The following is a 25728-nucleotide window of genomic DNA, read 5'->3' as shown; positions in this document are numbered from 1 at the left end:
GCCACTTTCTCCCCCTGTCTCCATGTGTCTCTGCACCCTCACTCATCCATCCCCTCCCCCGTCCTCGTGTCCCTGCACCCCCACTCCCATTCAGTTCCCCCCCCCGTCTTCTCCCCATCAGCCCTTCTGAACTGCAGTCTGTGACACCCCTCCCTCCCTCCCCCCAGCAGCCCCATGTGCCCCATGCTGTCCATCCACCTATATCCTATGCCTCCTGACCTGGCCCCACAGGCAGGGTGCTATGAGGAACGCAGTCTCTTCTTTTCCCTATGTGCAGCTGAGGCTGCTCCCTCGGCGCCACAGCAGCTTCTGGTCGGTGAAAGTGCAGGACTTCTCCGGCAGAATGTATTTTCTGTGGAGAAAAAATATTCTGCGCAGGACATGAATTCTGCATGTGCGCAGTGGTGCAGAATTCCCCCAGGAGTAAAATAAGCACTCCCTTCAGAAGGTTACCTTCTGTTAAATGGAATTTTCCTAATATATTGCTTCTGAAGATTCATATATCAGCCCTTCCTTCTTCAGAGTCTATAAATACTCAAGAAGAGTGAGGGTCAGAGAGTGGGTAGAAGGGTTATGTGACCTTTTATAGTACCATTTTCTAGAATGCTCAGATCCAAGGACCCCATAATAGTTATGCAGTTAAAGGTTTCTTGGCTCCTGAGTGTGATATACAATTCCTGCACTGTGGTTCTGCAGCGGTAACACGTTTGGACAACTCAGTTTTTGGGGTAGTAACCTTCTGTTTTGCAATGTTTCATGTCATCTTTATATGATATATTTAAATAGATGCCTCCAAACGGCTGAGTTTGGTGATAGTTGTTCCTACAGAAATATCTAAAGGTCTAATACATGCAAGGGGTGAGTGGGATGTGGAGAGGATAGTTTTGCAGCAACTCTACAGTTTTTCATGTGTCTTCCTGGAAATTCTATATGGTTTCACATTGGAATTCCTTCATGGTTTTGATTCCAAAAGATATTTATTTTATCTCAGAATCATTAGGCTTGTATGAACTAAGATGATGCATGGGTTTAACTGAAGGTGTGATGATCTTAATGTCTGTAAGGGAGATGATGATAAATTGGTGCAGTGTCATATCTCTAGTTAAAATGGTGCAACTTTGTGTATAGAGAGAGCCTTTGTGTTCTTTGCTGGTGCTTTCTACTGTTTCATGTCCAGCTGATGGGCCAGTGATTGCTTTGTGTTGATTGCAAAACACTATAAAAACAGTGCGGTGTTATGTAAAATTTTACATAGTGAGTAGCATTCATTACTTTGTGGAAACTTAATTGTGTATTTTTCTAACATATTTAAATGAACATAGTACTTGTGAAAACTGCCAAGTTGGTACCCCGGAAGTGAAAACCCTCGTTCCATCCATGAAACAAGCATAGCATAGGCTGAAGCAGTGCAGATTTTCCCCACGCTGACATGGTAGTATGCTTCCACCATATTTTGGAGGGACTCTGTCTGCACTAGCCTCTTAACCTCTAGATAGTGTCCAATGTATCTTTAAAAAGAAAAAAGAAAAGGAGTACTTGTGGCACCTTAGAGAATAAACTGGTTAGTCTCTAAGGTGCCACAAGTACTCCTTTTCTTTTTTCTTTTTACGAATACAGACTAACACGGCTGTTACTCTGAAACCTGTCAATGTATCTTTGGCTGTCTTCTAAATTTGACAGTTTTGGTAATGTTTTGTGTGTTGTTTCCTGTCCACCGTGTAATGGACAGAGACTAGCAACTCATCTTACATTAAATACCAAGCACTCATTGGCTGATAATGACTTTTGACAGCTATCATCTTGGGCCACGTTTGGTCTTGTGACCTAGTTGTCGAAGGCTCTGTATTTCATTAGTGATTGCCCCATAACCATCTAGCTCCTGTCTTCCTTAACTATTCCTCCTTTCCCCTAAAATACAAGTTTTGGTTAAACTGAATGTTTCAGAGACTCTTGCTGCCTGCAGATGTACTGATAGACATGGCCTTAATTTCTATCTTGAAATATTTTTCGTAATGGTAATGTAAACCATTTGAGCAAGAACAGACCTTGTAACTTTATTTTAAAAAAATACTGTAACCTTGCAGTATAGCTTGAATAAAAACTAGCATAACATTCAGAATATTGATATAACCAGGTATTTATTTACCATGCAAATCTGGTGAAATTTCTGTCCGGATAGACAGAGTTTTGAACACACTGATATTCATGAAAATAGAACACTTATAATAGCATATGTAGTATAAAATGACTGACCAGATATACTAATGGCAATATTCTTTGATTCAGATCTTGTCATGGTCATCCATACTACTAGTCTACAGTATTGAAATAGGCTGTATCTGGCACACACCTTAGTACAAGTGGTGGCTATTTACCTTCTGAGCAAGAGAATATTAAACATATACTTCCTACTCGGCTTTGGCAGCCAGGAAACTTCTAGATGAAATTCAGGATTTTAATTACCATTTTCAAAGTGGCACACTCCGTCAAGAGCTGCTTTCCACAGTTTGTATTCATATCAATCTAGTGAACCAAGCTTAAGGTCCTAAAGGATGAGGCTTGAGTGGGCATGGAGTTCCTTGGAATTTTACTGCCAGAAATTTGAATTCAAGCCAATACCATAATATTATATAATATAAAACTACAGCTTTTTCCCTATTCTTTGGTTCTGACCTTTATAAGAACTAGTTTAGACACTATGGGAGGGATAAAATCTTCAGAATGTTTGAGGAATTACAGAAATGGTGCAACTGGCCTGGGATCGGTCAGGTCTTCATGTATTCTTTTTATAGATGTGGTGCTGAACAGGATTGTAAAGTGAAAATTCCAGCCAAATGTTTCTTGTCCTCTTCCTGGTAAGCTGAATTACCAGTTGAGATCTTACATTTTGTCAAAATTAAGGATAATATACTGATTCTGATCGAAATATAACCTACAGTTCTGTAAGATAAAACACCATAAATCTTTGTTTCTAGACTAGTACTTGGAAAAAATGGGGTTGAGCAGGTCAAACTTGTATATCCTGTTGTGAGGTGTTCGAGACTCAAGTACTAGCATAGAGGTTTTCATGAACAAGATAATTTATTTTCCTTCAATGACAAAAATATGTTTCTTGTTAGCCAAAGGAAGGAAAAGCCAAGAGTATACAACGGGCTGGCCGGAAAGCTGACTTGCTGTACCTATTTTACAAAACCCATCTTAAGCCTGAAGTTGGTTCAAGGATTTGAAATGCCCTTTCCATTTCATATCAAGTACTTTGTTCTAAGAATCCCAAAATATTCTCAAGTCTGTTAACACACACTGATGTACCCAGCAGATGAAAATGTCTGACTCTGAATGAGATCTATTGTTTTCACCTTTCTTTGTAAAGCTTTCTTCCTCTTTACTTAAGCCTAACAGACTCTGAGTCCATTTAAGGCTCTGTCTCCATTTTCAAAATCTCTGAATCTTTGCCAGTAGTCTGTATTTTTGTTTTTGAAAAGTTCAGTAGGTTCCTGAACTCTTTTTGGTATTTGTGCCTGATTCTGTGTATGTGTTTTAAAGCCTTTAAACGAAGTCTCATCTCTTGGATTCACAGCCTCCTGAATTGATACAGGCAGACAGGTTGCAGTTGACATAAGTCATCCTGCAGCCTTCTCCTGCTTTACTGCTTGATTCCAACTTAATACAGTGGCTGTGGGGTTTCTCAGCTGGCTTCCCTTCTTTTCTTGGCAGCATCACTGCTTATAAGTAAGAATAAAAGTTGTTAAATGGAACAGTTTGTACTAAAAGACCACACTACAGGTGGAAGCCCCACCACAGCAAACAGGACTAAACCAACTGGAAAACTGGAGTAGTAGCTACCAGTAGGATGGTCAAAGTGTATTTTGTCAAACTGTCATTTCAGATACAGAAAACATTTATAGATGACAAAATGAATGTGAACTTCCAGGACAGTGTGTTGAGCAGAATGGTCTGGAGGTGTCCTGTACAATTGCTACAAAATATTGCCTTAATCTATTTTTGATCTTATACAACGTTTCACACAAAATCAGAGAGATTTTATTTATATTTTTAACTTTTCATAGACTTGTTTTCCTTATTTCTCATTCAGAAATAAATTTAAAAATCTGAAGGAAATATTAAAATATTTATTTATAAACTGCCGTGGTATTTAATGAAGAAGAATAACTGAAAGTTGAGGGATTTTACTGTACAATGTAGGACCATGATTAAATGTATTTTTACTGACAGTTCAAGTATGTCCTCATAAAATAACAATTTAATCCAAGTATATAACCTCACCAAGGAAGAATTTTTTTTTCCCCTGGATACATTTTATCTGGAAAGCAGATAATGGCCCAAAACCTCTTCATTAGCCTTTAAAAAAAGGTGAGTGGTTATAGAAAGCTTCCTCTAAAGCTGGGTGGTGTAGCATTAGAATGGGTTTTGAAGTAAACAAATAATTTGACAAACCAAAATGTTGTAATAAGGAAACACAGTAGTTGTTCATAGATTTCTTTTAAAAACTAATATGTCATTTATAATCCCCTATAGAGGAAGGACTGCATGGAATTGTAAGCTGTACAGCCTGTGGGCAACAAGTGAACCATTTTCAAAAGGATTCAATCTATAGACATCCTACACTGAAAGTTCTTATCTGTAAGGTATGTAATAAACTGTGCCTCCATGTGCCTTTTCATTTCTTAAAAAAAGTGATCTATCACTACATGTTCTCTGTGTATTGTTTTCTCTTGTTAGCCTGTTAAACTTTGCAATGTACATAAACAAGGAAACTGGTAGCAGAAAAGGAAAAAGCAAGTATTAAAATGTGCAGTTACTTTGATAAAGCTTATACACCACAAATGTTTAATTTATTGTGGTTTCTTTGGAATTAGTTTTAAAGTGTTAATAATTTTGGAATATATCATGAAACTACTCTCATTTTGATGTTTATGGTTTTATATGCTATAATGGGGTTCCAAATCAGTCTGCCTCGCCCAAGAGGCATAGCACAAAAGGCTCAGCACCAAGGTAAGGAAGAAGAGGTGACTTTAAGGACTCCTTTGCACTACTTGGAACTAGGCAGCTACCTGGAGTTCAAACAGCCCCTGATATAAATTAGATCAATGACAGGGTCCGCTCTAACTTATGGCAACTTTCCCACTGGTTGTGTATGGGCAGCACCACAGTCCAGAATTCTGTAGCACTGACCACTATGGGTAGATCACCTCCAACCCATGTCCATTCCATCATGCCCCTACATTAAAGTCTTTGAAGGAGGCAGTGTAGGGTGGCCTATGTTGGCCCAATGCTGTGCCTGCAATGGGGGAATTCACCCATGCCCTGTTGTGTCAATTCTTTAAGCTCGTGGAGTCATAGGTGCCGACTGTGTGGGTGCTCCAGGGCTGGGGCATCCACAGGGAAAAATTAGTGGGCGCTCTGCATCCACTTGTAGCCAAGCTTCCCCCACCCCTTCCTCCGCCCCCAGCGCGCTGCATCCCCACTCCTCCCCCTCCCTCCCAGCGCTTCCCGGACACACCCCCACCCTCCCGCCACCTAACAGCTTTTGGCGGTGCTTAAGACTTTCCGGGAGGGAGGGGGAGGAGCGGGGACATGGTGTGCTCAGGGGAGGAGGCGGGGAAGGGGCAGGGACTTGAGGGGAGGGGGCGGGAAGGGGGTGGGGACTTTGGGGAATGGGGACAGGGTAAGGGCGGGGCAGGGGCGGGGCCAGGGGAGGGGTTGAGCACCCACTGGGAAGAGGGAAGTCAGCACCTATGGGTGGAGTGACATGTAGGGTCTGTGATGTGGGCTGTATTTGGCCTTCAGGTTTTTCAGTTGGTCTAGTACTATGTCCTTAAGGATTGACACACTGGATCTGATTTGAGGTCCATCTTGACCAGTATCCTGACTCAGACAATGGGCCAATACCAGCTGCTTCTCAGGAAATTACAAAATCTCTGACAAAAGTAGGTACAGAATAACCAGTCCACAAGGAACATTGCTTCCAGTCCCATTGTAACTCTGAATAGTCAAGTTATATATATTTATTTGAGCTTAAGCTTTCGTGAGCTACAGCTCACTTCCATCTTTTTGCGGATACAGACTAACACGGCTGCTACTCTGAAACTAGTTTTCTATATGTGTCCAATCTATTTTTTTAATCTCGCTAAACTCTTAACCTCAATTATGCCTTGTGTCAGTGAGTTCTACTGATTAATTGTAAGGTGATATTTACTTTTATCAGTTTTACATTTCCTTTCTTTTAAATTCATTGAATGCTGCCTTGTTTTTTAATATTTTAAGAAGGGAGAACAGATCAGGAATTCTCTGTACCTTTCGTTATTTTCTATCCCTGTGTCATTTCCTTTCTTATTTGTCTCTTAACTAAGGTAAACAGTTCCAGACTTTTCAATATCTCATCATGGGGGTGTTTTCCTACGTCTCTTAACTACTCTTGTTGTCTGTCTCTGAATCATATTTTTGCTATAACTTTTTTTGTCATAGGATGACCAGGTACTGAACTCTGTATTCCAGGCGAGGGTGCATCATTACTTTACACACACCACATGTGGATAGATCCTGACGCTGTTTTTCAGGATTGTGATGACAGTGGGTACAAGTGAGGGCAGCATTTGGTGTACAGTCTTTTGTCAGCTCTTGTTCAAGGAAAACTGATAAGTCACTGGAGCTCTACTTAAAAAAAGACTGAATAAGGACTTCAGAATTTGACCTAACCAGTTCAGGAACCGCAGTCATTACTATTAATCAAGTGGGCTTAATGTTTAGCAGCTTTTGGTAGTGCACAAATCTTATTTTAAAAGTTTTAAACTTAATTTCATAAACTCTGTTCCTGTACGAATTGTTGCGTTGCTAACATCAACAACAACATGAGGTTGAAATGATAGTTGCAGCTACGCTGGGGGTTTTGTTGGTTTAGCTATCGTGGTCAGGGTGGTTTTTTTTGTTTTTTGTTTCCTTCCACGCCCCTGACCAATGTAGCTATGCAGAGATAAGTGTAGACCAATACTGAATATAAAAAATAATAGTCAACTTGGAAGTTTTAGAATAAAAAAAACCTGTGGTCTTCAAAAGAAGGCAAACATATTTAATTTTCAAATAAGGCTTGTACCATTCAGTTCAGAAAAGTCATTGTGTAGGAGCTGCTGTGTCTTTGGAGTGTTGTTAAGATTAGTTACAATTTTGTAAACAGCAGGTGAAAATGAGAGAGAACATCTTAAAGGGGTTTCTAGTTTTCATTTATAGACAGTGATCTGAAGTTCTAAGAACATTTTAAGAGTCTGACTTTAATGCATTCATTAGATTAAGTCATAAAGATTTATTAAATTCCATCCCACTTTAATTGAAAAAAAATTCCTTGTCCACCTATTTGCCTTGCAGACTTGCTACAAATATTATATGAGTGATGACATTAGCCGTGATTCAGATGGAATGGATGAACAGTGTAGGTAAGTATGTAAACACCACTATAATATTACCCACATCAATTAAAACAATAATGAAATGCCCACTGTCCAGCTAACAGACCCATAATATTATGTTGATATTTCAATTTTAAATTTTAGCACAAACTAGGAAAACATAAATATAAAGAAATCAAGTAATTAGCCCTTTTAGTTAAAAGTTGACTATCACATGACTTAAAACCTAAACATCAGTTTATGTATACTTAGTTAAGTTTCCAACACCAGCTTTATATATGTCTTCTGATCATTATCCCATAAATAGCATTTATCAGGTGGGCCACTGAAGCTCACTTTCCCAGAGAAAACTTGATATATTGGTCTATAAACTGCAAACCCACTAATTATATATGTAAGAGGTAGAAGCTAAAACCCTCACTCACTCTTATGTCATCAACCAGAGGCCACATTGTCTCATATTACTATCCAGATATGGTCCACTCAGAACTTTGCATCTGTCCAGTAAACCAAGAATAGGTTTATTCTATCCTGGTCACTTTCTGGTCTTCGTCAGACTGTGTGTTCCAGACATGTTCCAAAAAGAAAAATTTTCTCCTACATACACTGAGTATACACAGTTCAGGATACCTTCCTCCCCCCATCCAGTACCTCATGAACCCCTGCAAAATGGGCCTCAGTAGCCCTGTACCTGTGATATGGGTCAGAAAGGGAGGTGCAGTTTGCATCATTGTATTACAAAAGACCATACTCTTATAATTCTCGTACTGAACAGGGAAGACTTAAGTTTCTTTCATGTGGCAATTTTTTCGGTTCCCCTGCCAGGCAAGTTCTCCTGGAGGCTAGGCAAGGGTTTTTGGAGCTGTACTTGAATATTTCTGGTTTTCTGAACTGTTAGTTCAGCATTTTAATCTACTGCCTTTCAATGTCTTTTTTGTTAATTATTGTGTTTCAGTAATGTTCTAAATTAGTAGATATCTGCTTGCCATCTTTTGAAATGAAAATTTTGCCTTTGATTAGTAACTTTTAAAATATTTTAACTTTTTAAATCAAACTTTAAAAATGATCAATTAAACTTTTGTCTAAACAATTAATGTAATTTGTTTTGGGGTAGCATTTTTAACATTTCCCAATCATCATTTCAGATGGTGTGCTGAAGGTGGAAATTTAATTTGCTGCGACTTTTGCCATAATGCCTTCTGCAAAAAGTGCATTTTGCGCAACCTGGGTCGAAAGGAGCTGTCAGCCATAATGGATGAAAATAACCAATGGCATTGCTACATTTGCCACCCAGAACCTTTGTTGGACTTGGTCACTGCATGTGACAGTGTTTTTGAAAATTTAGAACAGTTATTGCAACAAAACAAGAAGAAGATCAGAGTTGAGAGTGAAAAAAGTAAAATATATGATCACACACTCAAATTTTCTCCAAAGAGAAATATTTCAAATTGTAATGGAGAAGAAAAGAAATTAGATGACTCATATTCTGGTTCTTTAACCTATTCCTATAAAGCACTAATGGTGCCAAAAGACATGCTTAAAAAGACAAAAAAACTGGTTGAGACCACAACTAATATGAACGCTAGTTTTGTAAGTTTTTTGAAAACGGCAGTAGAAAATTCAGAAATAAACTCTACCATACAGCTACGTCAGCTGAAAGCTTTTAAATCTGTGTTGAGTGACATAAAAAAAGCTCATTTAGCATTAGAAGAAGGTCTGAATCAAGAGATTCAAGCTTTGGATGTTAAAATCAAAGAGAAGAATACCAAAGAGAAAAAAACTGATATTAAACTAGAAAAAAATGAGGTGAAAAGAGATGAAGGAAAGGAACATGTAGAGTTGAAAGAGGACGCTGTAAAGTCAGTGAAAAAAGCTGTGTCAGAACAGCCTAACAATGAGCCCATGGACCAAAATGTTCCAGCAACACAACAAACAGAAAACAAGAATACTAGCAGTGAAGATAAAAAGTCTGAGACAAATGAAGAGCCTCAGTATGAACCTAATAGTACTGAGGCTTTAGACATGGATATTGTGTCTGTTCCTTCATCAGTCCCTGAAGATATTTTTGAGACTCTAGAATCGGCTATGGAAACTCAGAGTGCAGCAGATGAACAGGGCACTGGAAGTACAGCAACAGAGCTGGAGACAGTAAATGCAAATATAAAATGTACTACACCTTCAAAAGACATTAAAGGAGGTACCAAGTTAAAAGCATCAGCTAAAGTAAGAAAAGAATTGTTTGTAAAACTGACTCCTGTTTCCCTTTCTGATTCTCCAGTTAAAGCTGAAGATCAAGACAGTAATCCAGTAAAGGGAGATCAGAATGCTGATGTAACACCCAAGGCAGAAAACTGTGATTCTGGAAAAGAAAATCATTACATTGGTAATGAACACTCACCTGAAAATGAAACTGTCCTCTTGGTAGAGGAATCTGATCTCAGGAGGTCTCCACGTGTGAAGACTACACCTCTGAGGCGTCAAACAGACATGAATCCTTTAACATCTAATTCAGAAGAGGACAGCAATGACACATACTGTGAGAAGCGCAAGCAAAAATCATCAACCCAGTCAAGGAGAAAAAAAGATAAAAGAAATTCTTCTGACAGTACTACTGATCATCCTAAACCTAATAAGCTTTCTAAATCAAAAAAAGCAGACATATTGGACCAAAGTTCAGATTCGGATGAGATGCCAGCAGTCCTTAAAGAAGTAGCCATGATGAGTCCTAGTTCCTCAGATATTGACAGCAATAGTGAGACATCCAATAATCAGAAGAATGCTTTAAATGATCTAACGAAACAACCAGTGAAGTATGAGAATGGAAAGCGCAAAAGAAAAAGCTCCACTTCTGGTTCCGATTTAGTTGCCAAAAAAGGCAAATCAACTAAAGGCTCCACTTCTGCAAAAAAGAAACGACAGAACCCTTCAGATTCTTCAAATTATGACTCAGAGTTAGAAAGAGAGATAAAGAGTTTGAGTAAAATAGAGTCTGCAAAAAAAGCCAAAAAGAAATACCCCAGAAAAGAAGAGAATTATGATTCTTCTGAAGATGAGCAGAATAAAAAAGGATCTACTAGTAAGAAAAAAATAAATTTGACGAAACAGCAGGTTGAATCATCTGATGATGCTGAGAAGTCATCCCCAGAGAAAGAGGAGATTAGTCATTCTTCTGAAGATAAAAAAATTAGGAAGGGGCAAACAGTCAATGAAAAGAAAAGCAGAGATTTACAAGAAAAAACTTCGAAGGCGAAGCATGACGGATCATCTGATACTGAGAAATCATCCCTGGAAAAAGAGGAGAGTTGTCATTCTTCTGATGGTAAAAAGAGAGCAGAAGCAAAAGAAAAGAAAAACAGAAATTTGAAAAAGAGAAAGGTACAGAATGATTCTTTGGACAGAACTGAGAAGTCTGCAGAGAAGGAGCAGAGTTGTGATTCTTCAGAAGACAAAACCAAGAATAAAAAAGAAACAGAAGGTAAAGAAAACAAAAAAGAAAACTTGAAAAAGAAAAATTATAAGAAAGAACAGAATGGTTCTTCTTCTGATGGAGATAAATCATCCCCAGAGAAAAAGAGCTACATTTCCTCTGAAAATAAGAGTAAAAAGGAAATGGCTGTTGAGGAAAAGAGAGAGAGAAATTTGAGAGAGAGAACATCGAAGAAGTTGCAGAATGATTCCTCTTCAGATGCTGAGAAGTCCCCAAAGAAAGAGGAGAGTTCTTCTGAAGATGTTAAACAGAATAAAAAACGAATAGAAGCTAAAGAAAAGAAAAAAGTAAGCCACAAAAAGAAAACTTCCAAGAAAGAACGGAATGATTCATTGTCCTCTTCTGATGAGGAGCCTTATGAAGACAATAAAAAAAAGAGTAAAAAGAGTTCAGCTAAGGAGAATAAAAAGGGTAACTTAAAAGTGGAAAAAAGAATGTCTAAACAGAAGGATGACATCACCTGTTCCTCCTCATCAGATGAGGAAGAAAATGAGGACCAGAATTCAGCAGGCGATGGAAGCAGTGATGAGCAGAAGATTAAGCCCGTGACTGAAAGCTTAATACTGTCCTCCAACACAGGATTTTGTCAGTCTTCAGGTGTGCAAAGGTCTACAATTTGATTAGCATATTAATACAGGGAGGTTGATAGTATGAGTTGGGTAGTCATATTAATTTAATAATCTAGTAGTGCAAATGCTTAAGTGAAAATATCTGTAAATGTGACTGTGCATTCCAAAATTTAAGCCATATTTCTAAAACCTATTTTCTAATGTGATGTGTTCAGAAGTTTTGTGATGTCACTTGCAACCAGTTACCATTTGACTTGTGCTAACCTCGGCAAACAGCCATTTAACTTAATTTACAAATCACCTTGGACTTTTTATTTAATTTTAATACGTTTTCTAAGAAAATATTTGAGAAACTGGAACCATAGTCTGTAATACCATTGTGGGTTGGCTTTCTTATGCCTATTCTTAGTTGCTTTTGTTTGTCTAATGAATACAGAACATGAATTGGGTTTAGGTAGTAGAGAACAGGAGAGCTCACATCAGATCTTCTAGCTTTGGGTCATGTAATGGAGAAGAGTATCAAGCCTTGTGGTATAATGTGTCCTTTGGAGAATTAGCTATAGTTTATGCATGTGCACTTTTTATATTGGGCCAGATTATCTCTGTGTCCCATGAAATAGATTCTAGAAAATGACATCTGTTGCTAACGTCTATCAGGCTGCTATTTATTATTTGAACAGATTTTTATGCATTTTAAAAGTGCTTCTGAGAGCATGGGGGCTAATTCTTTTTCTTGCCCAGACTTGAGAGGAGGACCCCCTTTGATCAGCATCTGATTAGTCCTTTATTCTTTAAAAAATTCAGAGTAGCACAGCTGGAACTTCTAGGTTTGGAGAACCTAAAAATAAGGACGAAGGGTGATCTTGAGGTTAAAAGGGCACTATCAAGTTTCATTTCCAGCTGAACAATTTATATCTATGGTTGTTACTAAGATTACTCTGAGAGAGAAACTTTTTCCAGACTGTTTCCATTGACATTCTACAGTACTTTTTTTTCTGTACTTGATTTCACTGCATTATAGTTGATGCACACCCTTTCCCATGGCTTGTGAGACTGAAGCTGAAACAGAAGATTCAGTAAGCACAGGGCCGGCTCCAGGCACCAGCTTTCCAAGCAGGTGCTTGGGGCGGCATTGAGAATGGGGCGGCAGTCCGTGTCCCGCTGCAGCAATTTGGTGGAGCCCCGCTGCTCTTCCGGGCGTGGCGGCAATTCGGCAGCAGCTGCTTGGGGCAGCAAAATTGGTAGAGCTGCCCCTGAGTAGGCAGGAGTATGCACAGAAAGGGAAAGGGTGGGGACAAGAGGGCATTGTTGCTTCTGGGTCTTCCTTCTCAAAAAAGTAACAAAAACAAAAAAATTGAAAATGTATTTCAAAGGGTACTGAATCAGAAAATTTATTTATTTATTTTAAATTAGATAATTCAGAAAATTCAAGTTGACAATGTTCCTGTAAAGCACAGACCTCAGGAACTCCCAGGTTCTGTTTCAAGTTCTGCCACAGACTGTTTGACTTCAGGAGAATTACTGAACCTTTGTGTTTTATTTTCCCTGTATGTAAAATGGAGAGAATACTTGCCAATGGTACTTTATTCAGTAATGTTTGTAAATTACTTTGAGATCGTTGGATAGAAGGCACTATAAAAGAGCACACTTTTGTTAACAATATATTGAGCTATTGTTTTTAGAGTAGTTGTTACTGATACATCTTGTTCATATATTACTATTCCGATTATAATAGGGTCAAAATCTAACACAGTTATGCAGAAATCTTGTAAAAAAGTTGATTTTCATGTACCGTTAGAGTGGAACTGGAACATGCTAATTTACCTAACAAGCAGTGGTATAATGGGTCTGAAGATTCGGTCTTCTAGGGGTTTTTGTTTTTTAAATTTTCTGCTTTAGGGAGAGATAACATGCTCAGTGTTAATGTAGGAGCTTCTAATCTATCTAGGATCAATGGATTAATTTAACCATTCTTAAATTAAAAATGTAAGGCTCTTTGCTGGTCTCTTATATAAAGAATTTAGACTGTTCAAAAAGTCTGGCAACTGCAGATAGTTCAAGAGACTTGTTCTGTTTATAAGATACGTTCCCTGTTTGAAGCTACTTTGATTTGGAATCAGTGCAATTAACTCTGCTCTGAATATGCAGTAAGCAGAAGATCTAACAAAGTTTTCTGTACCGCTCCCTTGTGTTCCACCTCAAGAATACCTTAAAGGAGATTTGGTATGTTATAAGAGCTATTTAACACTGAGCCATTATCCAAATTCAACAGGTCATCTTAGGGTAACCAGTTCTTTGAGTATGTGTAAGTATGGATTCCAGTGTAGTTGTGCATGCATCGCATACGTGTGAGATTGGAGTCTTTGGACTAGAAATGTCTTTTGGAGCCATGTATGTGCCCTTTGTCTACTATGCTACAGTGCCGGGGAGAAAGGGTGAAGCAGCTGCAGCCCATTCCTCAATTCCTCTTACCACCCATGGCAGTGACATTGAACAACGGTGCCCGAGTTGCTACTAATTTACATTTGCTGATTATTCTACCCAACAATTCTTATCGTGCCAGTCATCTACCTAACTAGTAGGAAATCTTAGTCTCCAAAAGAGTATTTTTTTTACACTGCAAAACCACTACACAATTTGACATGACATATACAGTCTTTGGTAAGTAGAGGTTCAAAAGTGAAGGTGCTTGATATATAGCTCAGTATTGTGGAGCATTAATAAAAGATTTCACTATGCCTGACTTTTTTGCCAGTACTATTAGTCCATTTTTCAGTGGGCTATTAAATTTACACAAGTTCATGCCATTTAATATAAAAATGTAAAGAGAATAGCATTAAAGATATAGAATGTTTTTCTTCCTTAAATGGGCCATAAACTTCAAGACACTACTCAGACAAGGATTTACTGGTCACAAATGGAAACTTAATTATCTCAATGTCTGGCAGCATTTAGGAATTCAAGCGTACGTATATAGTAGAGGAGTATACCACAAACCATAATGGTAATGTACAAGATAACATCATTTCTGCAGCTTCACGAAAGTGCAAGGTGAAGCATTTTATACAGTTTAAAGAGAGACTTCTCTTCCCCAAATCCTTACATAAAATTACATCAATTAATCGAATAGTGATACCCTATAAGAAAAATGATTCATCATTTTGTGAATCATATTGCATAAATGATATCAAAGAATTGTAAAGCAGTAAGTAGCAGTGTAGCATAGGGCAAGTTTGCCCAATGATATTCACCCCATTATATGCACTGGCTTGCCTTCTATTCTATTCTGTTGTAATGCAAGAAACCATTAGGCCTATATCCTGTAAGATATTAGCTGGAGCATAAGTGTGGTTAAGTAGGCCGTCTCCCTTAGCACAGATCAGCGGTTACCTTTAGATTTGGGGAACTAAGAAGAGTTTGCTCACCAGTAGGAGCTAGAATGTTCCAGTAAGTGCTACTGCAAGGAACATGGAAGTAATAACTGCAAATCCACTTAAGCAAGGGATGATGGTATGATCATGCGCTGAAATGGTAGTCACGCAGATCAATATGTTAACATATAAAATAAGTACACCTTGGTATTATACTGGTAAAAAGGCTACATGTGGGCATATGAACAGATGATGCTAAGGCCCTGTAACAGGGCAGTCACCATGTGGCCCGGGGCTGGTCTTTCCCTGGGCCTCTTCCATTGCCGTCTGCTTCTTTTCTACTTGACCCTTCAACTCGTTGGGGGACTTGTACCATTGGACACTGCATGACGGAGACAGAGTTGGTCCTTTTGTCCCCAACTAAGGGTGTGAGCATGCAATTCTAAAGCTTATACATAGAATGATACCACAGATTACCCTGATCCTGTATTATCTTTCTTATGTGGCTTGGATCATTTCTAGCTTTCTCCATTATTTTAATAAAGGTATCTAAGGCTTTATTTTGCCCTCAGTGTGAGTATCCTTGTTACTCACACCAAGACGCCCCACAAAATATTGAACTCCATAGTGTGAATTCTGTATAGCCTGATTCTGGGGGGAAGAACCTAATTGCAGTCAGATCAATTGGTCATTAATCTAAACATCAACCTTAAAAAGGGTCAGGCAACAATAGGAATGAGAGAGCGTCTGAAGCTTATACCTGTGGATTAAAAAAGGGTATTGGAGGTGGGGGTGGGGGGAGAGATTGAATCATATGGAAATGGTGGATGAGGCTCAAGCACATGATGGCATGAAGTTACAAGAATTGGGTACTAAAGAACTTGTCCTGTTCCCTTGGATTTCTTTACACCTTTGATTCCCATGGGAATAGAATTGGGCCTTAAGGGACTTTAAGCAGAGGAGAAAATAATTTGTGTGTGGGGTGGACTTCTAAAGGAAGAGAAGATTCAACTATTAAAGGTGACCTACAAGTGGAATTTAAAAGTAATCCACCAACATACTAGCAATATCTGTTGAAAGTCCCTACTAACCAAGCAGAGGGACGTATTGAACGCAAGAACTACTGACGCTTCACCCTTCTTTAGTAGGTCCCCTGATACCCAGTCCTACTGCTGATTGCTGGCTGGCTCCCATTCTATGGCAATGTTACATCAACTAGAGAACCTTGAAAGCCATATGAAGTAGCAACAAAGAATACTTACTTGACCACTTGTGGACCAATTCCTCTTTTCATTGGCTAGACGTCACTGGACGATCAGAAATTTGTTTTTAAAAAATGAATTTTCAGTGTGTAGACTGAATGTCCATAGACTATACTGGAAGTAGTTTAGCACACATTGCCGGATACTCTTGTGTCATTATAATTCCATTTGCAAATCAACTTTTAAAAGAGTTAAAAACATTTTAGGGAAAAATAGTGTGTGTGAACTAAAAAGGTAGTTGGCAGGGTCAAGATCAGAATGTATAACTCCCTTCTCTCGTGTAATTTTAAGGAAGGAAAAAATTTCCTCCTGCTTAAGTTGACTTCTGGTTTTAATAGATAAATTAGGTATATTAACTTCCTGCATTTGTGAGGTATGTTATATAATAAGCTGAATTTTGATATTGTTGCTCTAAGGCTAATCAGCATAGTTCTCAAAATACAAGTCTTCATACATAAATGTGCATGCTCCAAGATGGATGGATGTTGCTTGGTTTTCCTTGGTAGTACAGAGAGGGAAGTAGATCATCAGGAGAAACTTTTTCCTGCTGAAATATTTCTTGTGAAGACTAGGCAGCTCAGTTATGAGTAAGCAAGCTCTTGTATACTTGGAAGTTGATAGTACTGTAGCTTATTTGCCATCATCTTTTCAGTCTCTGTGAATTTGGTGATGGGAATCCAGTCGTGAAGTGGACAAGAAAACCTAAAATTTTCATTTTTAAAATACCTGAAGAGTGTAGCATTCAATTATTGTGCATTTTAAAGTAAAATCTATACAGATTATGGCTTCATTTTATATGGTATTAAAGATTTGCTTGAAAATTACAATAGTAAATATAGATGTTAACAAGGCTCTTGCTTCAAAGAGTTTTCTACTATTAGATATTGTATGGGGGAATACTTTGTCTATTCAAGATTGCTTTTTTTATTTTTTTAAAGGTTGGGTTGTGATATTTAGTACCAAGTTATCTTTAAATTGAGTGTGTGCTGCAACAGGTCACATATAATAGAAAATTGATATGTGCATTGCTGGTTTTATCCTTATGTCAAATCTCTGACTTTTTTCCCAGGGGATGAAGGAGATACTAAATCGGGGGCTGTTCCAATGGAGGAGGAGGAGGATGACGACGATCCTGAGAATAGGTATGATTCCATCCATAAGGACTTTAAAAAGATTATAACACACCCTAGGCGTGGGCGCAAACCGGCGCAACGGAACAGCAAGCAGGTTGTAAAAACCAGGACTGCCTGCCTTGTAAAGACTCGCTCACAGGCTTCCCGCAAGTTTGAACGAGAGGCCAGAAAACAGAGGCCAAAATCCAGAAATGTAAAGAAAATATTTAGAAGTGTTAACTAACACACCTTGCATAGGGTGTGTTATAAATGCATTGCAGCACTGTCTGTTTTATATTCCTATGTAAAATGTGGGTTTTGTGATAAGCTCTTCATTGAGACAAGTAAAAGCCTGCTTTGATAAATGTGAATTTCAGCTACTTACATGAATAGATGATAAAAATTGGCATCTGTGCAATATACAATGACAAAATCTTTATAGTGGATCTTGATTATTAGAGCTACATAATTTGTTTTTTTTTATTAAAACACCTTTTCTCATTAGAAAGATAAAGCAAAAATATGGGAACACGTTTATGGAGAAAACATTTTCATGGATATTCTGGACTGTTAATGAAATTGAGGTTTAATAAATTGATGAGTACCTGAAATCACCTACATGATGGTTAAGGTCTTGATGCTACATGCACTCATACATAGGCTTACTTGCCATGAAGGGAACTACTCACATGCGTAGTGAAGCATGTGAATGAGTGATTTCAGGATCTGGGCCTATATATTATTTAGTTTTAAAATTTAAATTTATAAAAACTAATAGATGTAATTTTACTTTTAGGTGGTTGTTTTTTTAAACGTATGTCATATTTTACTATTACAATGTAGTCCTCAAAAAGTAGTTTGGATAGTGAATGAAATAAAATGTAAAAGTTTTTGGCTTTTGAATTAGTAACAGCATAAACGAAGTATTAATTTAAAGGGACTCTATGCTAAACACTCAATTATGAGCAGGAGTTTCTTTTTGGAAGCTATTGTAGTTTAAGTTTTTCCAAGAAAACTTTATACAGTATTTCTGAAACTGAATTCTTTGTCCTGTAGTAAATGTGGGACCGACTTTGTAACTTTACAACATAACTGTTGATGGAGTCTGCTTTTCTGCTTCTGAGCCTTATTAGCATAGAATATTGTGTCTGTTCCACAAAATAGCTGCGTTTTGTTACATAGCTGAAGTGAATTTAAAAACAGAATTTTGTTATATGGACCTCAGTTGGGTACAGAAATATTGCTGCTAATCTAGCTCTTCTGTATGTTCAGTTTTAAAATTTAAGCATTTTAATTCACTTCTTAAAAAATAACTTTTAAGGGACTGACAGCACAGGTCCATAAGCACAACATTTAAACATTGTTAACCTTACTTTTATTTAAATATACTTTAATTTCACTCTACCTTTGTTACGTTTTTAAACATTTCTGGTTGATGATTCAGCTGATTTAAAGCAAATATTTATCATTGAAAGCTCAGCTTTTTACAGTACAAATGTTAACTGGTAGATTTGACCTGTTACTGTGGAGGGGATTATCGTGTTTCTCCGTACAACCCCTACAGGTCTTGAACAAAATAGATTTGGTCACTAAATATCATTATATTTTCTTTTAGGTTTTAAAATCAGTTTGTGTAACTTTTCAAACTGAATCATTGTTTAAATTTTTATCTAGGAAATATTCTGAATATACATTTCTGAGGTGTAGGGGGAGGTATTTGTTACCAAATACACTTTTCAACCTTCAGGAAGTAATTGATAACTGAACTCACTAATATTACATTCAACACTCATTGTACTTTGTACCGTAATCACTGGTACAAAACTGTAAAAAGATGGAAAACATTTTGAGAAGATTTAAAAAAATTTTTTTTTCTTTACTCAACACAACTTTAGAAAAATATTTTGTGTTACTCAGACAAGCTGCCTCTTTTCTACCAGACCAAAGAGGGTACCTAGTACCCAATGAGATATTTATAGTGTGGGCACTCATGGTTGCAAGTCTCTAGTTTAGTTTAGAAGTTCTATTGTTTGAATACATTTGAATGTGAATGACATGAATAATTTTTTTAATAAGTCTTGAAATCATCTTTGCCAAAGTGCAATATCTGAGTTGGTCACAATATGACAGGCAGTGCTGTATGCTGTCATCTTATGTTGTGTATTTGTTTATTGTTGGTCCTTCTGATCTTTTAAATGGTACTGTTAATATGTTCGCAGTAGTTTTGTTTATTAAGAGGTAAATAGTGTATTAATGCAGAATGCCTTTTAAGTATTTGATGGATGCAATAAATTTTTGTAAAACATTTTTCTTGTCCAAGCATTTAATTTAATTGTAATACCTCTATGAGAGATGGAAAATCAGATCGTTGATACAAAGGCATAATACAGTCTATAGAACAAAGTATTTGGTAAATTATTAATCTGAAGGAAAGTATTTTTGTGTGTGTACTAAATGTCAGTCAAACATACATATATAAAACTATAAATACGAATACAACTAAATATTAAAAATACGCTAAAGGTGAAATTTAATTAAATTTCTAATACTCTTAAAGGATGCTGCTTTCTATTAGCGCAGCCTTATGGTTTTGTCTCTTTAGCAGCTTATTTTGGACAATTCGATTATACATATAACTAATATGTGTTTATGGACACCACCTGTGAGTTGATTTAATTTAATTAAGAATGTTAACACATAGTGTTAATCGTTATTTTTAGTTAAATTCTCAGCTAAATTTGTTTTACAGTGGCAACATTGTATCCTCAAGATTTTTGAAAAGCTATAAATGAGTCAGTTCTTGCCAAAGGGTTACTGCCTATTTAGACATTACAGGGTGTGGGGAACAGAGTCACAAAGATGTGAAATAACTTGCTAAAGATCACACAGCAAGTCTGTGGCAGAGCTGGGAATAGCATCCAGGTCTCCTCACTTGCAGCCCAGTATACTATTGAGTGGATCGCATGGCCCCAGTTTTTTTGTTTTTATTTTTATTTAAAAATTTTATAGCATTTAATTGTAATTGATGTTGGCTAAGAATCCACCTCGGTTCCCCGATCCCAGGAAAATAAATAAAAATCCCCCAGAGATTTGTTGGGGGAAACAGATTTGCACACTATCATAATCTGTATTGTCTTGGCGCTTCTACAGTTTGATGGTTAAACAAGTGCTGAAAAGAATAAAAGTTTGTCAGTGTAGGTAACTGCTGATCTTCGGTCTTAATTACTTTCTAAAGATTTGGAAGTTGAACTTGAAGTTGCAATAGATTTTATTACTTTGAGGTCAGATATAATTTAACTTAATAAAACTGATTTCAAGAACTAAACATCCAGTTTCACATGATGCTGTGAATACTGTTATGCCAAATATTTATCAGAAGCATTTACAGGGTTTGATCTGTTCAGCACTGTCTTTTCAGTATTGTTTACCAATTTCATTATATATAATCCTTTGATTACACCAAAAGTGGAAAAATAGTCCTAATTTCTAAACATGCTTTACATTTTCAGACTAGAGCACCACTTCAGTGGAACATACTAGAGAATATCTAGTTTTTGAGGACCATAATTTGTATCTTATTTCTACTAAATAAATAGTTGCATCCCCTGTTGATGTGCAGTGTTTGAACTTTCTTTCACTAGGTGAAAAATTAGTGTTTTTAATGTCTTGTGGAACATAAAAGTATTTAGTTATTAATCTGCCAATTTCAGAAATGCTTATTAATTAATATTATTTAATTAGTAATAATTAAAATTATTCAGCTTGAGGAAGTTCAGATGATGATGGTACTGTGGACAGTGACCTGTATCCTTAGGAGCAGGCTGGAATAGAGAAGAAATAGTATTCTATGTGTGCATACTCAAGTTTGTACTTGTGAAGAAATTCTGCTGAATGTATTCTTTAGATTTCTCTCAGCAAACATTATTCTGTAAATGTGAAAAAACCCTTCCTTTTAAGAGTCAAAATCCACTTTATTTAAATAAATATATAAATATATGTATATTTTAAAAGATGGTTTGCAATGCAGGTAAGAATTTGTTATCCAATTTCAAATTTTATTAACTCTTTTAGCACTATTGAGGATAATGTGAAATCATTTAGGTGCACTGGTACAGGGCAGTATGTTGAGACTTGTGAACTTAATTTTAAGTTTTGCAATGTTTTTTTTCATCGGTACCTTATTCCTTTCCTGGTGTTGAGTGTGTTTCTTATGTAAAAGTTAGCAAACCTACTGGTGATGTCCACATGACCTAGATTATACTTTAAGGTTAAAATAACTTATATATGAAAGTTACAAAATAATTAAAAATAAGGAAATAGTTCCCCTTTTTTGGGAATCCAAACCATTGTATTCTGAAGAAAATTACAACTGATCTGGGCAAATAAGTACAGTATTCAAAAAAACTACAAAAGGGGGAAGATTTAAATTTCAAATACAGGTAACTATTTATTCCTCCGGTCAGATATTATACACATTCATTAATATTTAAAATTTACTCTCTTCTCTTATTTCTCCTACACGGACTGATACAAAGCTAATTGAAATGAATGGGACTTTGTCCATATGAACTTCAATAAATGTTGGGTCAGGTCCACAAAATGAAGTCTGTTGATATAAGTAATTAAAAGCAACTTTTTAGGTAAACTTGTTTTAAAAAAATAGTTTGATATCATGACTCATCTAGTTATATATGGGTCAGATAATTCTTTAATGTCTTAATATTTCCTCTGTGGATGCTGCAGGTCAGTGTGACTTAGTGCACCAACCATAAACATCTTCATGCTCTTGGATAATTTTTAATTCCCCCCCTTTCTTTTCTTTTAAATAATAACAGTTGAACACATGCCTGTCTTGAATTTCTTATTTGAAATCATATTAAAGTGTATTAAAAGATGGAAAATATTGTATGATTGAAGTGTAATTGCAAAAACCGTGGGGAAAATAAAATAGTGGTCTTGGAAAATTTGGCATTGTTTTGGGGGCACAAATTAATTCCTGGAAAATTTAAATAAAGTATAAATAAAATAAAATATATTTTATAGTTCAATGTGACTACTAATTACTTGAATTGTGTAATATAAAAAGCAACACATTAGGGTCAGTTATTTCTGTGCCAGTTCCGAATGAAGAATAGAACTGTTCAAATTCCTGGCTTTTGAACTGGGTTTCTGATTAGCTATAGATACTTCCCTTTCCTGAATTACTTACTTACTTACTTTATTTACATACATACATACATACAATAAAATGCTTTTCATCATTACTGCTAAAATGATCGGATCTGATCGAGAAAATACATGAAATCTTGCAGTTAACATTGCAGACAGGAGAAATATATTTAAAAATATTATTATTTTTATTCCTCAATTCCATAGGACCTGATCCCCTATGAGGGACAATTCTTTTTTCCCCCTTGAAGTAAAGTATCAGATTAAGTCCACAATTTTCTTGTCCATTTGTACATCACTTTTCCCTGTATGTATTTTCATACTTGATTTTCCTTTGTTGAAAGATCCTGTAAATAATGCATTTTTCATAGTCTAAATTATTGTATTTTAACTGAAAATATTTTTGGGTTGGAATGGGAGGCTATGAGAAGTTGATCAACCTTTTTTTTGTTCCACAGGAAGTGGGATAATAGTCTGACTCTGCAAGTTTATATAGACCCGTAACTTTTGACAAATCACTGTTTTCTTCATCTGTGGGTCACTGTGCCTAAGAGGGTTGCTGGCAGATGTTTGAGGGGATGTGAGACTGCTCTCATCCCTTTTCTCTGGTCTTCTACTGATGTAGATTTTTCCAGCCATTTGCAACCACATCTTCTTGAGAAACCGTGTGTGCCCTATAAAACACTGCACTTATTCCTGCTGCATCTCCTTTGAAGTACAAGGGCACAGACATAAAGGATTGTAACATATACCTCAGGAACAGCTGTCAGGAGCAAAATGTGGAGTTATAGTATAAAAAATTGTTTTAGTGCATATCCTTTATCTTCAGAATTCAAGGTGTTCAGTGCATACTGCCTTTACCACAAATTAAATGCATAGAGGAAAGTGTCCAGAGATTGACTGTTGGTTTTTTGTCTCTAATCATTTAGAGACTTGGCCCAAAACACTTAGTGTTCCTGAGGCCATTAGAACTAAAAAAAAATAAATAATAAAATCAGCTTAATATTGCATCACAGTTTATTAGAAAAGATGAGTGACCTGGAAGATGGGACAGGTGGGAAGGAATGAAATGGGCCCAAGTTATTAAATGTTGCTTTAAAAAAAACACATTTCAGCAAAATCTGCAGTAAACATGGTTTAAAATTGGAAAGTGCTTATTTGGGAGCACTGCAAAGAACTTTTTCCAAAGCAGATTACCATGTTTAACATATGAAATGTCAGTTAGAATATCCTCTCATTACCACCATGATTGCTCTCCATTCCTAATTCTTTCTGAGCTCACAACCCTGTTACTGAAGTGCTGAATTATATAAGATTACATTTGTCATTCATTGATCTATTGTGTAAGCGATGGAATACATAGTATTTTTTGTTTTACTTCAAAGAATTGCCAAGAAAATGCTTTTAGAAGAAATCAAAGCCAATCTTTCCTCTGATGAGGATGTATCTTCAGATGAAGAATCAGATGAAGGAAAAAAGAAGACGGGAAAGAAAAATGAAAATGCAGAAGATGATGGTGAGCACCAAAATGTGGCAGGAAAAAAGTGGTGCTTTAGAATCTGTCATAATTTCAGAAGTCGTTCGGGGAAAGATAACAGCAAAATCAGTAAACAATCCCCAAACAACATCATGCATTTTTTTATACCAACTGCCAAACTGAACTCAGTCAGTATGGTTCTGTGGGTTTCTCTGTTTGACTTCTGTAAAAGTGTACTTTTACTTTATGATCATATCGTTATAACCAATTTAGAATCGAGTATGTGCTAAGCAATATTTGATTAATAAAAGACAATAAGACATACAAGTATTATTCCTGGGGGAATTCTGCACCAAAAAGTTAAATTCTGTTTACAACATTTTAAAATTCTGCATATTTTATTTGTCAAAATAATGCAATATAATCACGCTGGTTTCAATTATTTTGGTAATTTATTTAAACTACAATACAGTGGATGGAGAATGGGAGTGGGGAGCAGTGGAGAAAATCCCTAAACCCCCTTGCCTAATAATAATGTAACTAGGTTTGACCTTTTATTTCTAGTTATTAGACAACAAATATATGCAGCCATATGCTCAGTGGTACATCATAGGCAACTGAAGAGCAAGTGAGGGCTGTGGAATCAAACTCACAATTTATGTTGGCTACTGACCATGTCCAGATAGGTCAGTAGCAAACAGTTCATGGAGTACATTTTGATAGGAAATTTTTTCAGTCCCAAAACTTAGTTCAGTTCTAATCACTAAAGCACCATAAGCTTTTATAAGGCCATACGGTCCTTTATACCACTCTGGCAATGTGTAAAGGAGCCTTAAAACTTTTATACCTGTTTTTTACTCCTGGGGGAATTCACAAAGACAATGGGAACAATTCACTAAGCAGGCCGGCTGCTGCATTCTGCTCTGCTTTAGGGGACGGAGCCTGCCCCACGCCTGCCTCCTCAGAAACAGCCCAACGCCCTGTCCCTCCATGCTGAGCATGCCACAATAGCAAGTGAGAGGGACAGTGTCTGTCTGTCTGTCTCTCACAGGCATGACTGCCGAGCCCTCCCTTCCTCCCCCCCCCCCCCCCGATTGATGTCTCTACTGGCTGCTCCAGGAGCCCAAACTGACCTGCCTGCGCTGCCGGGGAGGGGCGTGTGACCACTCTTGTAGCTTCCCTTTGCTTCCCCATGAGAATTCATTTTTCCGCAGGGAAACAAAGAAATCTGTCGGAGATATGAATTCTGTGCGTGCTCAGTGATGTAAAATTCCCCCAGGAGTAAAGTATGTGAGATATGTATGACGAAAACAAAATTGCTTCAGTTGATAAACCATGTGATAACTGTAAGATCAAACCATTTCCACTGCAAAGATAAGGGGGGGGGGGAGTGCATATGTGCATTTGTTCGATCACATCTTCCTGGAAATATTTAATAGATGAAATGCAACTTAAATGAGCAAATAGCTACCTGTATGAGTTCTGTGCTGATTTTTCTTCTCTCTGACAGAGGAGAATGAAAAGGAAGATAATTCTGAATCAGATTCAGATGATGAAGAGTCTAAGAAGCCTAGATATAGACACAGACTGCTGAGACACAAGCTAAGTATGAGTGATGGAGAATCTGAGGAAGAAAAAAAGGGAAAATCTAAAGATGCAAAAGAAGGCAAACGCAGAAATAGAAGGAAAGGTACAAAATTTAAATGTTTGTGTGGCAGAATGTATTTGTGGTTGGATGAAATATGTTCAGTTATGTGGCGTAATGGAGATTTCCAGTGAACAAAAGATTTCCCGGAATTCCAAATTGTCTTCCTCACACCTCCTCTCACTCTTTCACACCTATAGTTGTTTCTTGTTTTG

The 25728-nt window shown here is 36.9% G+C and overlaps 1 protein-coding gene across 3 annotated transcripts in view; it reads left to right on the top strand.

The window, feature by feature from the left end:
* Positions 1 to 25728, top strand: part of ATRX (ATRX chromatin remodeler) — a 132029-nt gene that overhangs the window by 39739 nt on the left and 66562 nt on the right. For all 3 annotated transcript variants that reach the window (XM_074962447.1, XM_074962446.1, XM_074962448.1), the window contains 6 exons: positions 4537 to 4646; positions 7381 to 7448; positions 8567 to 11505; positions 17180 to 17252; positions 23777 to 23907; positions 25379 to 25558. In XM_074962447.1, coding sequence (XP_074818548.1) covers positions 4537 to 4646; positions 7381 to 7448; positions 8567 to 11505; positions 17180 to 17252; positions 23777 to 23907; positions 25379 to 25558 — 3501 coding nt within the window. The remainder of the gene's footprint in view (positions 1 to 4536; positions 4647 to 7380; positions 7449 to 8566; positions 11506 to 17179; positions 17253 to 23776; positions 23908 to 25378; positions 25559 to 25728) is intronic.

Source organism: Natator depressus, chromosome 9 (genome assembly GCF_965152275.1).
Source record: "Natator depressus isolate rNatDep1 chromosome 9, rNatDep2.hap1, whole genome shotgun sequence".
In the NCBI taxonomy this organism is placed as follows: domain Eukaryota; kingdom Metazoa; phylum Chordata; order Testudines; family Cheloniidae; genus Natator; species Natator depressus.
The sequence above is the reverse complement of the archived record's forward strand: the minus strand, read 5'-3'. Positions and strand labels throughout refer to the sequence as shown.